The 13615-nt window shown below is 49.8% G+C and overlaps 5 protein-coding genes and 1 non-coding gene; 3 read left to right on the forward strand and 3 right to left on the reverse strand.

Moving 5' to 3' along the window:
• CNAG_03607 (hypothetical protein) overlaps positions 1-764 on the reverse strand; it is a 2086-nt gene extending 1322 nt beyond the window's left edge. Inside the window, exons 1-4 of the mRNA XM_012191947.1 lie at positions 566-764; positions 474-506; positions 157-414; positions 1-97 (exon numbers count right to left, since the gene is read on the reverse strand). The exon at positions 1-97 is cut by the window's left edge and continues 73 nt beyond it. Coding sequence (XP_012047337.1) covers positions 1-97; positions 157-414; positions 474-506; positions 566-614 — 437 coding nt within the window. The 5' untranslated portion in view covers positions 615-764. The remainder of the gene's footprint in view (positions 98-156; positions 415-473; positions 507-565) is intronic.
• Positions 765-840: 76 nt separating this feature from the next.
• On the forward strand, positions 841-3981 carry CNAG_03608 (hypothetical protein). XM_012191756.1 has 9 exons: positions 841-944; positions 994-1016; positions 1065-2417; positions 2471-2576; positions 2635-2716; positions 2772-2901; positions 2958-3311; positions 3368-3446; positions 3497-3981. The coding sequence occupies exons 1-9, from the start codon at positions 864-866 to the stop codon at positions 3944-3946; spliced, it is 2658 nt and encodes an 885-aa protein (XP_012047146.1). The 5' UTR covers positions 841-863; the 3' UTR covers positions 3947-3981.
• CNAG_03609 (hypothetical protein) lies at positions 2465-5036 on the reverse strand. XM_012191757.1 has 4 exons: positions 4936-5036; positions 4663-4887; positions 4540-4605; positions 2465-4487 (listed from the first exon to the last, which is right to left on the reverse strand). Exons 1-4 carry the CDS (start codon positions 4979-4981, stop codon positions 4042-4044), a joined length of 783 nt encoding a protein of 260 aa, XP_012047147.1. The 5' UTR covers positions 4982-5036; the 3' UTR covers positions 2465-4041.
• Positions 5037-5189: 153 nt separating this feature from the next.
• Positions 5190-6999, forward strand: CNAG_03610 (mRNA guanylyltransferase). XM_012191948.1 has 8 exons: positions 5190-5469; positions 5523-5654; positions 5709-5792; positions 5847-5926; positions 5981-6121; positions 6175-6360; positions 6417-6588; positions 6645-6999. The coding sequence occupies exons 1-8, from the start codon at positions 5206-5208 to the stop codon at positions 6855-6857; spliced, it is 1272 nt and encodes a 423-aa protein (XP_012047338.1). The 5' UTR covers positions 5190-5205; the 3' UTR covers positions 6858-6999.
• A 120-nt stretch (positions 7000-7119) lies between these two features.
• Positions 7120-13604, forward strand: CNAG_07469 (nuclear pore complex protein Nup98-Nup96). XM_012191758.1 has 10 exons: positions 7120-7361; positions 7529-7624; positions 7678-7788; positions 7843-8889; positions 8941-9093; positions 9147-11377; positions 11431-11642; positions 11695-12870; positions 12921-13236; positions 13287-13604. The coding sequence occupies exons 1-10, from the start codon at positions 7247-7249 to the stop codon at positions 13380-13382; spliced, it is 5553 nt and encodes a 1850-aa protein (XP_012047148.1). The 5' UTR covers positions 7120-7246; the 3' UTR covers positions 13383-13604.
• CNAG_12147 lies at positions 10210-13235 on the reverse strand. The gene is made up of 3 exons (XR_001045466.1): positions 12309-13235; positions 11035-12249; positions 10210-10982 (listed from the first exon to the last, which is right to left on the reverse strand). It is a non-coding gene; the product is annotated as a hypothetical RNA (non-coding RNA).
• Positions 13605-13615: the final 11 nt, after the last annotated feature.

A 13615-nucleotide genomic window follows, 5' to 3' on the forward strand; every position in this document is an offset into this window, starting at 1 on the left:
TCCTTGGCACCGATACAAGGAATGTTGTATGCGGCAAGGTAATCTTTGAGCCGCTTTATGGGCAAGGATCTCAGGATGGTCACGGGCGCTGCAGTCACTTTGATGATAGCTCTAGTCAGCCACGCATCCTACCGCCATCAGAGCCTCATAACCCACCTTGAAGCATACTCAAGCATGGTAGACAGACACTCTCGGCTTCGTATCCCGAGCCAGAGCTTCCACGCTTATCATCTAGTCCGAGTCCTGCTTTGAGCTCTGACAAAGGTTTGGGATTGAGAGCTGCTTGGCCCGGCCGACGGGGCATAAGCGCTTGACCATCGGAGAGGCAAGATGAGCAGTATTCATAGCCACAATGTCCGCAGATGTTCTTGCGTCGCCAGAGAGGGTTAAAGTCTTTATTGCATTGTCTACAGTCTACGAGGTGATTAGTAATTAGTCTTGGCTGCATCGTAATCGTAATATCGATCGCCTACTTGTTGACTCGGTTACCGGTGGCAGGCCTGACACTATCAAGAAATGTCAGACAATACTCTGCATGATTTCAGAATGAGAACGCTGTCCGTACGTATTGGGAGTCCTCTTGGTGGTAGCTGTGCTGGTCGTTGGGATTCCATTAAACGAGGCTGGCCAGACCACTGTAGCGTGATATGGCTTGATAGTCGGCTGGGAGGGAATCGGTGGTTACGGACAGGTGTTGGCGAGGCACAGGGAGTGTGTGAGAGTGTGATTGGATATAGAAGATAAAGAGATGCGATGGAAAGAGGTGGATGTTTTTGTATGTATAAGCCGGCGGGCGACCTCCACCGGGCACCAGACACATCTCGTTGTATGATCTATGGCTTTGACTTCATTCGCATACTTGTATGTCAATCTCAGCCGTATCCATACCGCACATAGCCATGGCACTTGGCTCGTCTACACATAACCTCAGTCTCAATGACAAGGTAAGCCTATCTGCACACCACAACAGCAGACACTGACATCCACAAACAGCCACGCATTAGACACATCACTGGGCACGTACAAACCCGGCATATCTCCGCCCAACGCTAACACTCATATAGCATTCGCATCCACCAGCTCACACTACCGGAGTCCCTGTCCTATGCTTCCAGGCTCGTACCCGAACAGGTCCCCGAAGGCTTCACTCTTGGGGAATCAAGTAGGACAGTCGCTTCTCCTGAACCTGCCACCACAAAACCCGAACCTCAGCGATCACGTCAGAGCTCAGTCGGTCCCAAGGCCATTTCAAGAGATCGCAGGTTATCTGGCAGTAGCTCATTTCGTGGCAGGTCAGACTCCCTTGCATCCGCCAAAACTATCCAACCTCCGTCGCCTAGGGTGGGGTCGGTGCCTCGCGCCCGTGGAACCAGACATCGAGCGCCTACTTTGGCCGGGGAAGCGTTGGGCTTGGGAAAGGATTTGGAAGGCGATCATGACCTGTCCCCGCATCTCCACGGCTCTCTTAGCGAGCAGATAGAACTGACACGGAAAGAGAAGAGGAGACTTGCAAGGTGTTTTGTAGTGTTCCGGTTACCTCCAACTGCGCCCGAAACGAAGTCATCAGAGCGCTGTCCGACCCGGAAAAGTGCCCCTCCTGGTCCCAAAAAGGCCAACAGCGACGAGGTCATCCTTCAGTCCAAGCAGAGAGAATCAGGCACACGGCCGATAACTATATCTGCATCTGCCTTATCGAAGTCATCCCCATCATCTCCCACAATCGTGACACGCACTACTTCTCTCCCCGGATCCAACTCCAATTCTCGGATTCGCACGCCTTCCCTAACCTCTCACATCCCGTCCAAAATGCCATCGCCACCGTTGGCTTCTCCTAGATCTTCGGAACTCGCTTCACTCTCCCCAAGAAACTCCTCTCTCCGCGGTCAATCTACCCCCATTGCATCACGCTCCTCAACATCAATCTACCGCTCTACGAAAAAAGGCATTATAGGCTCCGATGTAGCCCCTTTGCCCCCTCCCAGACCTGCAGTCACTCCTATGATTGTTCCATTCTTCATATCACCTATACATTCACCCTCAATATTCCCTCGCTTTTCCGATTTGGACCCACAGTCCGACTTTGCGCCATGGTTGACATATACTGATTTGGCAAGTACACTAGTGGAGATTCAAATTTGGGTTGAAACCCCTGATATAGGCGGTGACAAAGATGTGGGGACAAGAAAATGGAAGCTTTTAGAGGGTGTAGGGGGTATAGTCCAGTTGGATCGCTTAACTAGGAAAACTGGACAAGGCTCTCCGAATAGCTTGGAATTAACTTTTAGTTTCGACCCTAAAGGCGTCTACTGCATCGCACCCAGCGAATCTAGTCAGGAGACCACCAGTGCTCTTGTGGAAGATCAGAGATGGAAAGATTCAAAATTGAAGAAGGGAGTTGGTGTGGGGAGCCTTCATCAGTAGGTTGCCATCTTTCTACGTTTTCATGTCCCTCACCCCCATTTCTTTTCAGGCTAGTCAACATGCATGCAGTTATTACAGATACTCAAAGGGACATAGCTCAAGTCCAGAGTAAAGTGAATAAGCTTTTAGACGAGGATGTGGACAATCGGGCTTTGGTAAGTCTGCAACTCTTGACTAATCTCACCTTGACAATATTAATCTCGAGTGGTATAGAAACGTGAACTATCAGAGCGAGAAAATCGGATAGCTTGGATAAGGAATAAAGTCGAAGAGGTGCAAAAACGTATCAAAGACAGTGGGTTTGTCCCAGTCTCAAAGTCGCTGGAGCAAACCTGATGGCGAATTTGTAGCTCGTGCGCGTATTACTATCAAATCGGAAGAATTACAGACGAGGCGGGATGGTCTGGCTGATGCGGATGAAGTTGACAATGCACTTCGGATACAAGCTCGTGAATTTGGAGATAAAATCGACTCTTTGAGGTGGGTGATTTTCCCGCAGATAGTACGATGCGCGTAATTGACGGCAAACAAATCAGATCTGAGCGTGATTCGCTTCTTCCTAAAATCCATCGCATCCGAGCATCTCACATCCAGGTACTCGACAATCTGTTCCCCATTCAGCCATCAGACCCATCTATTCTTCTGTATACAATTCTCGGAGTTCCCCTTCCAATCCCATCATCCGCTAAAGATCCTGCGCCCCCCATTTCTTTACCCGCCCACAAGGTGGATGAACGAACAACAGCGGCGGCTTTGGGATATGCAGCGATGGTGGTACAGATTTTGGGAAATTTGAGGGGTCAAGCTGGAGCGTTACCATATCCCATCACTTGCGCAGGGAGCAAGAGTGCAGTAAAGGATGTGGTTAGTGTGATGCAAGGACCGAGGTCGTAGGTCTGGTTTCTGTTTCTTTTTCTAAATCATATTCTGATTATCCAAATGCCAGTTTCCCACTATATGCTAAAGGTGTAGAAAGGTATCGATACGAGTACGGCGTTTTTCTGTTGAACAAGAACATCGAAGTGGTGAGTCCGGACATATCTAACTCATGCTCAATGCTAACTTGCGCTTTTAGCTCATGCAAGATGCCAACATTCGTCTATTAGATTTGCGACAAACCCTTCCAAATCTCAAAAACCTTCTGCTGATGCTCTCTTCCTCTGCATATACCCCGATGCCCAAACACCAAACATCATTTACTGGTTCAGGTGTATCTACATACAGTAGCTCGAGAAAGTTTTCGGGTGCCTGGCTTCATCAGCGAAATGATAGTGTGAGGCTGTCCTCCCCATCCAGCTCTGTTGGTAAAGGTAGCTCATTGAGCATCTCAACCCGGGGCATTACCGGAGCTTTAGCAGCGCCTAGTCCCTTGAACAAAAGAGGAAGAGGCGCGAGGAGATCCCTGTTGTCTCAAAATCGAATGGAAAGGGAAGTTGATTTGGGTAGTACGGACAGTGATGAGTCGGAACTGTTTGAAAAAGAAGGAGACGGGGACGCGCCGGCTGGACGAAAAATTATAGCATAACAGTAATGAGTTGTTGCATTTACTTTGACGATTTCTTCTGATCATGTTTTCTTTCTCCTGTTAAGAGATCATCTCTCCGCTAGATGCCTTGATGATCATGTGAAAGCATAAGGATCACGCATCTGATCCGGTGATCCGTAAGGATCGCTCATTGTCTCCCCTTCAGGGCGAAGACCACCATCCATCCTTCGGCCCTGCGACCAGTCAACCCTATTTGGGGAATTTCCTAGTCTAGCTCGAGCCAGTTCCTCTCTTACATTGGAATTCATCTGTTGCCCTTGCTGTTGTGCAGGTCTCCAACGTCCAGGCAACTGATCTTTCGGGTTAGGAGTACCAAACGAACTTGATTCGGAAGAAGGAAGAGTGGCTGGAGTATCGCCTGTACTGAAAGAGTCGAATGTGACGTCGGCAGACCCAGGAGTGGCTGGATCTTGGAGCTCCCCGTTGGTCATAGCTTGGGATCGTGCCTTGGCACGAATTTGGAGAATGTGGGAAAGCAAGAGAGCTCGAGATGTAGAGTAAGAGATGAATGACGACGATACTACCTGGATGTGAGATGGGGTTTACCATGTCGCTGCCATTAGTGCACTTACAAAGGAAAGTGAGCGCAAGACCATTACGGGTAGGAGGTGTAGGCTTGAATCTCTTCACAAGGTAGGCTACAGGCAGTGAGCTTTATCATCTAATCTTGTCTTGTCAATACTTCCGTGACGTACTCAAGACACCACCGCCGATTAATCCCGTGAGCATACCTCGATGAGTTGTCTGCCGATTGAGATTACGATAGTCTTCCAGGGTCATGACGGAAGATGCAGGACCCAAGTCAATGGTTTCAGTCTCGCCTGACCTTGGGTTGAAGAGAACTAGTTTAGGCTGGGGTGAGCGAGGTGCGTAGGATCGATCATTGGGATCCCTGGGCTGCGTGGCAGGAGTAAAAGAGCCTTATCGAGGTGTGAGCGGTATGCTGGAAAGGAGAGCTTGTGGCCTACCATCGTCTATAGGGGCCGCTGATATGTCTGCTTCTGAGAGCGGCATGGCGGATGTATGGGTATAGAAAGATGCAAAATATTATGCGCTGCAGCGAGATACGTACTGACATCTGTACACCGAACATCGCTCATGGAAGAGCCACAGCATCGACGTCATCACATCCATGCGGGCATCGTCCCAACTCCGCCAACGAAACCTCCACCCTCCACAGGTAATTAACAGCCAGCCTCCTTAGGATCCATCTCATCGCACTCCCATACCCAAACACCATGCCGGCCCATACTCCCATCCCAGACATCCCCGGAGAACTACTTACGGATCCCACACTCCAATACTTCCTCGCGGAGCGCGTTTCCAACCTTTGTGGAATAGGAGGTGGCAAGTTCCCAGGCTCACAGCCAGTCAGCTTTTCGTCCTCCTCCTTAGATCTCCTAGAAAAAGAAGATTTCTGGGTCTGCGAGAAGAGTGATGGTGTTAGGGTTTTGGTCTTCATTGTCGTCAACCAATCGACTGAGCAACAAGAGGTTTGGCTGGTGAGTTACTTTATTACCGACATCGTTGTAGCGTGCCGACTAAAGGGTTACAGATCGATCGGAAACAAAGGTTCTTCAAAATCCAAGGATTATATTTTGCTCATTGGGAGAATCGTTCGGCCTTTCTTGGCGAAACTTTATTGGACGGCGAGCTCGTCATCGATATTGACCCCATTTCGGGTGCAGTAAGTCTTAAGATTTTGCAAACCATTCTTGTGGATTCTGACGTCCATTCACAGCAAACCCTAATGTATTACGCCTTTGATTGCATGGTATTGCACGGTGAAAATATCATGGAGAAGCCTCTACTAAAGAGATATGCTGTAAGTGGTTTGAGCGCTTTGGGCAAAGGGCTTCACATTAATACCATATTGCAGAGGCTTCATGATTGGGTTATCAAACCATTTGCAACGGCGCTGTCTGCGAATCCCGATATGAGACGGACAATCCCTTTTATGTGAGTAGCTTCTTCCTCTGCCAGGTCAAGGCCTAAACATTATTTGTTTGCAAGGATGGTCGCCAAAAGAGAAGAGTTGTCCTATCACCTTCGCTTCGTTATGGAGGAGCACATACCCAAGCTGAAGCATGGTCACGATGGTTTGATCTTTACATGTGTCCACACCCCGTACGTTGCGGGGACTGACGAAAACATGTAAGCCGTTTCCAACTAAAACAAAAAAGGGTACTGAAGCCGCATGATACTAGTCTTAAATGGAAACCACCTTCGGAGAATTCGATTGATTTTAAGGTCGAACTCCGTTTCCCTCCTCTAGCAGATTCCGACGAGCCAGACTACAGAGCAAAGCCCGAATTCCTTCTTAACACCTGGCTGGGAGGCGATAGATATGAGTTTTTCGATTTTATGGCTATGACTGATGACGAATGGCAAAGGTAGATCATATTTCTTCAAAATTTGTCGGGAAAAAGCTGATGAGCGTGTAATAAAGGTTCAAGGAATCAGAAGAGCAATTGGATGAGCGGATAGTAGAGGTCTGTTGGGACAGCCAGATACAAGCATGGAAGATGCTGCGAATGCGGGACGACAAGCCGCATGGGAATCACAAATCCATCGTGGACAAGATTCTCGTCAGCATCAATGACGGGGTAGAAATTGAAGAAGTGAGCTATCCCGATATCACTTAACAAAGGTCTTGCTGATGATATGTCCGCGTTAGCTGTATGCCCGTGCGGACACCATCAAAGCTGCCTGGAAAGAAAGAGCAAAGCAGCGCAGCCAACAGCAACCGCCACAAAATCAAAAACCTCCGCCACAAGCTTATGGACAAGATCTTTATACTCCTGGTCACGGGTATGCCCATACTGGCTATAACCCAGACCACAGCCATCCACCACCCCAACAAGGCATCATGTCTGGTTTGAGGCGTTAGCCGCAGAAATGCAGTCCGAATCCTCATCGCATCGTCTGCTGGCTCATAGATCACATCATAAAATGATTTGTTGTAACAAACGCCGTCCCATCTCTTCTCGTTTGCCTTGAAATGTTACGATGCATAGATGTTCTGCATGAAGGATCGACTCTACAAATACATAGACGATGGAGTGCCACGGGGGATAATGCCGGATAATGCCGTTGTGATGTCTGTAGTTCAGTTCAGTCGCGTCTTTGAGCAATTAGTTCGAGCAGCGTTACGCAAACCACAGCTACTTTCGTCCTGCTCTTCAATTCCTTCCTTCCTTTTTGCCTTGGCATCTCTCGTCCACAGAGAAGGAAGCAGCAAATAGGCAATCCCCGTATCCACAGCGACACTTAGCCACCATGTTCGGCGGCACTTCGGCATGGGGTCAAAATAACCAAAATCAACAACAGCAGCAAGGCGGAGGTCTCTTTGGCGGTGGAGGAGGAGGAACTTTCGGCCAGCAGAATACTGGAGGTGCGTATGAGCGAGAGCTGCATGGTTGCTTGGTTTCCAAGAGCTGTGCTCAGGTCCTGATTGTGGACGAAGCATTGGCCGAGTGTTGTCCTTACAGCCGGTCAATGATGGAGTTCTCCATCAAGACTCGAGGGATTTTACAACAGATCATTAACTTGATATCTTAGGGTTCGGCCAAAGTGGCACCACTGGTGGATTTGGACAGCCTGCACAAAATACTGGCGGTGTTTTCGGCGGCGGAGCTACGGCCAACACTGGATTTGGTGAGCTTGGAAGTTTAAGCGGCTTCAATGGCTAGTCACTGATCAGTGAGCAGGTGGATTTGGAGCCAGTAACCAACAGCAACAACAACCACAACAATCTAATGCGTTTGGAGCTGCGAGGCCGACGTTTGGTGCCTCAGGATCAACTTTTGGTCAAAACACCGGTGAGTCAACAGTGCGGATGTGATTGATACCTCAAATCCTGAATTTTTTTAAAGCTGGAGGTGGTCTTTTTGGAAGCTCAAACACAGCCAACACTGGATTTGGTTCAAATACTTCCAACACGTCTGGCGGAGGTCTCTTTGGTGCTAAACCTGCGACTGCTACGTTTGGATCGGGCGCAACTTCAAACCTCTTCGGCGCTAAGCCTTCCACTGGCTTTGGTGCTTCCACCAATACTCAGGAGGTCCTCAAGGGTCCTGCTGAACTCCAAACCTACCGAACCGATATCCCCCCTCCTCCTCCTCCCTCGACTGGTACTGCCAATCCAATCTATTACCCTACTTGGCAGGCCGATCCTTCCACCAATACGGCTCTTGGTAAGGAGGGACCGCCCCATCTTTTCCACTCTATCACTGCTATGCTTCCCTACCGAGGCTGCAGTTGGGAAGAATTGAGAGCGTTGGATTACCAGCAAGGAAGAAAGGAGGCCACGCCCCAGCAGCAGAATGCCTTTGGAGCCTCCTCCTCAGGAGGCTTCGGTCAGCCTGCAAGCACTGGATTCGGTCAGCAACCTGCTACTACTGGATTTGGCGCCAAACCAGCTGGCACTGGTCTCTTTGGGTCGTCCTCCCCTGCTACTGGCTTTGGTTCGACGTCAAATACCAGCACTGGGTTCGGCACTTCCAACACCAACACGGGTGGCGGGTTGTTCGGCCAATCCCAACCTCAACAAGGTTCTTCACTGTTTAGTCAGACCAATACCAATACTGGTGGTGGCCTTTTCGGCCAGACGCAACCTCAACAAAACACTGGTGGTGGTCTTTTTGGCAGCAACAACACCAACACTACCAATCCCTTCGGTGCTCAAAACACACAACAGCCTCAGGCTACAAGCACTTTTGGAGGGTTTGGCCAGGGTAAGCCTGCGTTTGGAAGCACAGGTACTACAGGTTTTGGGACAGGCAGTGCCGGTACGAGCACATTTGGTCAAGCAGGGACAGGCACAACTGGTTTCGGCGGCTTCGGTCAAACGCAACCGCAACAACAACAGCAACAGCAACAACCTGCGACGAGCGGCGGATTATTTGGCGGTGGCGGATTTGGTAAGTAGTCGCAAAGGTTGGTCATGGGACAGTACTGACCGGACGCCTTAGGTGCTAATACTCAGCAGCAAGCTCCCGGTACGGGACTTTTCGGCCAGAGTGCTCAACAGCAGCAGCCTGCTGCGACTGGGTTTGGTGCCTCGAAGCCTGGTGGATTATTTGGAAGCACAACTACCCCTGCTTCCACAAGTACAGGATTTGGCGGTACGTTGCTTCCCTTGGTTCCATTGAATTACGTCTCATTTACCCTATTTCAGGTTTTGGTCAGACCAGCAACACGAGTCAACCTGCCGGCACCGGTTTGTTTGGAAGCACTAATACAAACACCAACACTACTGGAGGCGGATTATTCGGCCAGACCCAGCCCCAACAAACGAACCAACAGCCAGCAACCGGCGGGGGTCTCTTTGGGAGCACCAGCACTGCCCCTACAACTGGTGGTGGTCTGTTTGGTGCTAAGCCTGCTACTACTACAGCTCCTAGTACAGGTCTTTTCGGCCAAACGCAACAGACTCAGCAACCTGCCCAAACGGGAGGTGGGTTATTTGGCAACACCGCTTCAACGACCGGTGGCGGGCTCTTTGGGAGTACCACAAACAACTCCCTTGGTCAATTAGGCCAACAAAACCAACAGAGCGGTGGCGGATTGTTTGGCGCGAAACCAGCCACAGGCGGAGGTCTGTTTGGTGGAGCAAGCACTACCGGTACCGGTACTGGTCTCTTTGGTCAACAGCCCCAGCAGCAGCAGCAGCAACAGCAACAGCCTCAAACTGGTACCACAGGCGGACTGTTTGGCAACCTCGGTCAATCACAGCCTGCTTCAACAGGCTTGTTAGGCAGCACGACGACTCAGCCGGCTCAGCAAAGCACCTTTGGCGGTGGTGGTCTTTTCAGCGGATTGGGACAGTCAGCTGTGCAGCAACCCCAGCAACAACAGCAGCAACTGCAACCTAGTCTCACGGCGTCAATCGACCAAAACCCATACGGGAATAACCCTCTCTTTGCGTACAGTGGCCAAAAGCTTGAAATTGGCTCACAGTCCAAGAAGCCAGCCCTCCCCCCGCTCACCGCATCATCTTACCGTCTCACCCCCTCGACCAACAAGTCTAAGATCAATAAACTTCGTGGCTTCGCGTCGCCCCTCAATGTGTCTCAGAGCCCTGGCCGAGCCGGTAGCCCTCTTTCTATCAGCTCCCCTGGTCGTTCTAGCTTGTTCAACTCCCCCGCTGCTCCTGACAGATATAAGGGTCTGAGTGACACCGCCCTGACCCCCAACGCCTTTGTGCCCCGTCCAAACATCAAGAAACTCTCGGTGACACCGAACATTGGCAGCTCCATTGGCGGTAGTGACCAGCTGGAGTCTGTCCTTGGCAAATCAGCTCTCAAAACCTCCACGAGCTCCCTCAAGGGTACTATTTCTACCCCTCAGACACCTGGTACTCCTCTTGTATTCCATCCTCCTGTGAATGGTACACCCTCCCGTCCTGAAATCGCCGATTCTTCTGCCACCCGATCAACCTCGGCCATCGCATCACCCCGAGTTGCAGGGTCTGAGCGTGCACCCAAGAAAGGTGATTATTGGTGTAGACCGAAGTTGGAAAAGCTCGAACAAATGAGCAAAGAAGATCTCTCCCAGCTGAGTGGTTTCACCGCAGGTCGACGTGGTTTCGGTGAAGTTTCGTTCCTTGAACCTGTTGATTTAACTCTTGCCCCCTTGGAAGATATTCTTGGCTCTATAATAGTCGTTGACCAATCTGAGCTTTCTGTCTACCCCGACGACTATTCTCAAAAACCTGAAAGGGGCCAAGGTCTGAATGTGCCAGCTAGAATCATGCTTGAGAATGTATTTACCACGGACAAGGCAACCAAAGATTGGGTGCGAGACCCTGAAGATCCAAGATTCCAGAAGTTTGTTAGGCGTGTAAAGGCTATTCCTGACACCGAATTCATCAGTTATACAGATGATGGTACCTGGACCTTCCGTGTGGAGCACTTTACAACCTATGGCATTGCCGATAGTGATGAGGATGAGAGTATTGAAAATAGGGACCTGGGAAGGCGGGGGAAAGATGTTGTTAGGGATTTTTCCAGATCTCCATCGGGGACGTCAGCAGAGGACGACGATGACGAGATATTTCCTCCTACCAAGAGTATCCGGGATGTTGAAACCGAGCACGACTCTGGGTTTGAAGAGGACCAGCTTTCAGAAGAGTCTTATATGGAAGATGGGCTGACAGAGGCGGATGAGAGCGGTGAGATGGAGTTTCCTCAAGCTAGTTGGGATCTTCCCATCAAATCGCAACTGGGAGCTGAGGGAATGAAGAACTTGCGAGGTATGCAAGACTCTTTTTTCGGGTCTTCCGCTTCTATGACGAGACCTGGCAAAGATTTAGCATTATCAAAGAAGAGGGAGGCAGAAAAAGGGTATGAGTCGTTTTTTCGTGAAGCCGAGGAGGAAAATGTGAAGCTTGATGAGCGGGCTATCAAGGTATGTTGTCTTTGTTGGGGTCTAAATCATGCTCCGTATTAACAATATCGTAGCGGACCTCTTTCGGCGAAACTCAAATAAGCCTGCCCAAACTTCGCCAACCAAGGAAGTATGCGAGAGTAACTGAGGAAGAGAGTGTGGCCAAGGGAGCAGAGGGGCTAAGAGTGGACGCGGGACTAGCTTTGGGAAGGTCTTTTAGATGTTCTTGGGGTCCTAACGGAGAACTGGTACATCTTGGGAAGATTTGTTCGCCGACTGAGTCAATGTGAGTGTAGATTACGTTTGAACTGGCGAGATCCATCGGTTGACGTAAATAGTCGAGCGGACACCGATGCCGTTGTCTATATCGAGAAAGTGGATGTACTATCGGAAGAACCTAAGGTGGAAACATCCAAGTCTCAAAGACTACTCTCCCTTCACCTGGAAACCAGTTTAATTGAACAGGTGGAGGGTATGCCAACGGTCACCATCAACCCAGGCATTCGGTTCCGCGACTTTGCTTCTCGATTTGACGCGGGTGATCGCTCCCACGAAGCCAACGTTTTCCGCCTTGGTGTTGCCCTTTTCGATGAAATTGACATTCAACTTCCTGAAGGATCATCGGAAGAGCTTATCGAACGTATTTCGTCTATCCGCCGAAAACTGGCTTTATCCAAATGGTTGGAGGATGCTGTTGCTCCTTTGGTTGATTCCGATCTAATCACTCGAAGCGAGGACCAGCCAGGCAAGATTTTCTCTCTTCTGAGCGGCCATCAAGTCGAGCATGCTGTCGAGTCTGCCTTGAAGGCCGGCAATATGAGGTTAGCAACGTTATTGTCCCAAGCGGGTGGGGAGGAAAGTTTTAAAGACGAACTCTTGAAGCAATTGGAAGACTGGCAGGCGTACAAAGTGAACCCTCTAATTGCTGTTGGTTACCGGAAACTCTACGCACTTTTGGCAGGTATCACCGATGTTTCAGCCGGCGATCCATCACGAGGGTCTGATGGATGTCCTGACGTTTTGATTGCTGATGATCTTGACTGGAAGCGTGCTTTTGGTCTCCATCTTTGGTACGGTATACCTTTTGAAAATACCATCCGAGATGTCGTCGACTCTTATACCTTTTCCCTTTCATCTACTCATCCACCTGCTAGACCTCTTCCGCCATACCTTGAGAAACCATCCGACAACATTCGTTCCTGGAATCTTCCTACTGAACCTACAGATGTTCTCTACAATCTTCTTCAACTTTATTCCGACGACGCCATATCTCTTGACCAGGTGCTCCGATCGCGAGATACATCTCCTAGCCCGTTTGACGTGCGGTTAGCATGGCATCTTTACGTGTTGCTTTCCAGAGTGTTGAGAAGAAGAGACTTTGAAGATAGGGATGAGAGTACTGGATACAGTGCGAACGCTGACCGATTGACGGCGGGTTATGCAGCGCAATTGGAAGAGATTGGCGAATGGAAGTGGGCTGCCTTTGTGTTGTTGCACCTTGAGACAGTCGATGGGTGAGTCTGCATTGGCTTTAGGTGATAGGGGAGCTGATCTGTTTCATTAGGCGTTCCAAGGCTCTTCATGCCCTTCTTTACCGACATCCAGCCGCTACTAAAGAGGATCAAGCTTTCTTGACGGAAACCCTCTGCATTCCAGAAGAATGGATATATGAATCTCGGGCAGCTTTCCTCTGTTCGACTGGTGATGCCTGGGCCGAGTACCATGCTCTTCTTCAAGCCAAGCTCTACGATCGAGCGCACAAGATTCTTGTGGAGAAGTTGGCGCCAGAAGCGGTCTTGAGGGACGACAAGACTCTTTTGAGAAGGTTGTGCTTAAAGTTGGAAGGCAAGGGTGTTTCCGGTTGGGAGTATGGCGGAAAGGTAAGTCATCAACGTAAAGAGGGTTGAACATCTGCTTATTCTGTTCCTAGTTATTCTTGGAATGGGCCGACATTTCGGAAGATACCGCTCGACCTCTTGCGTCGCCGCTCGGCTTCTTGCGTCGGCGTAATATCTCTGTATATTAATATTCCCCGTCGCACCTCGAAAATTTCCTCTTTGGATGAGGATAGGTTGCATTTGTTGGAGGAGCCGGCATACGAGGCATTTCAGCCGGAGCTTGGATGGGCTGGAGATGGCGCAGTAGGTCTTGAGCCTTGATGCAGGATAGGACAGCGATATATAAAGTCGAATAGCATTTTTCCATAGGGGTTTAATAGGATGTGGATGTTACGTAATATCATGAAATGACTCGCGACCA

Source organism: Cryptococcus neoformans, chromosome 2 (assembly GCF_000149245.1).
Source record: "Cryptococcus neoformans var. grubii H99 chromosome 2, complete sequence".
NCBI classification, from domain to species: domain Eukaryota; kingdom Fungi; phylum Basidiomycota; class Tremellomycetes; order Tremellales; family Cryptococcaceae; genus Cryptococcus; species Cryptococcus neoformans.

Bases quoted from the DNA above. Each gene is read 5' to 3' on its own strand.
- CNAG_03610 (XM_012191948.1), top strand. From the start codon at position 5,206: ATGCCGGCCCATACTCCCATCCCAGACATCCCCGGAGAACTACTTACG. The intron at 6,122-6,174 runs GTAAGCCGTTTC...GCATGATACTAG, and splicing joins GCGGGGACTGACGAAAACAT to TCTTAAATGGAAACCACCTT. The intron at 6,361-6,416 runs GTAGATCATATT...CGTGTAATAAAG, and splicing joins ACTGATGACGAATGGCAAAG to GTTCAAGGAATCAGAAGAGC.
- CNAG_03608 (XM_012191756.1), top strand. From the start codon at position 864: ATGTCAATCTCAGCCGTATCCATACCGCACATAGCCATGGCACTTGGC. The intron at 2,577-2,634 runs GTAAGTCTGCAA...CGAGTGGTATAG, and splicing joins ATGTGGACAATCGGGCTTTG to AAACGTGAACTATCAGAGCG. The intron at 2,717-2,771 runs GTGGGTTTGTCC...GCGAATTTGTAG, and splicing joins GCAAAAACGTATCAAAGACA to CTCGTGCGCGTATTACTATC.
- CNAG_07469 (XM_012191758.1), top strand. From the start codon at position 7,247: ATGTTCGGCGGCACTTCGGCATGGGGTCAAAATAACCAAAATCAACAA. The intron at 7,625-7,677 runs GTGAGCTTGGAA...ATCAGTGAGCAG, and splicing joins TACGGCCAACACTGGATTTG to GTGGATTTGGAGCCAGTAAC. The intron at 13,237-13,286 runs GTAAGTCATCAA...TTCTGTTCCTAG, and splicing joins GTTGGGAGTATGGCGGAAAG to TTATTCTTGGAATGGGCCGA.
- CNAG_03609 (XM_012191757.1), bottom strand. From the start codon at position 4,981: ATGCCGCTCTCAGAAGCAGACATATCAGCGGCCCCTATAGACGATG. The intron at 4,606-4,662 runs GTACGTCACGGA...CACTGCCTGTAG, and splicing joins AATCGGCGGTGGTGTCTTGA to CCTACCTTGTGAAGAGATTC. The intron at 4,488-4,539 runs GTAAGTGCACTA...ACATCCAGGTAG, and splicing joins TCTTGCGCTCACTTTCCTTT to TATCGTCGTCATTCATCTCT.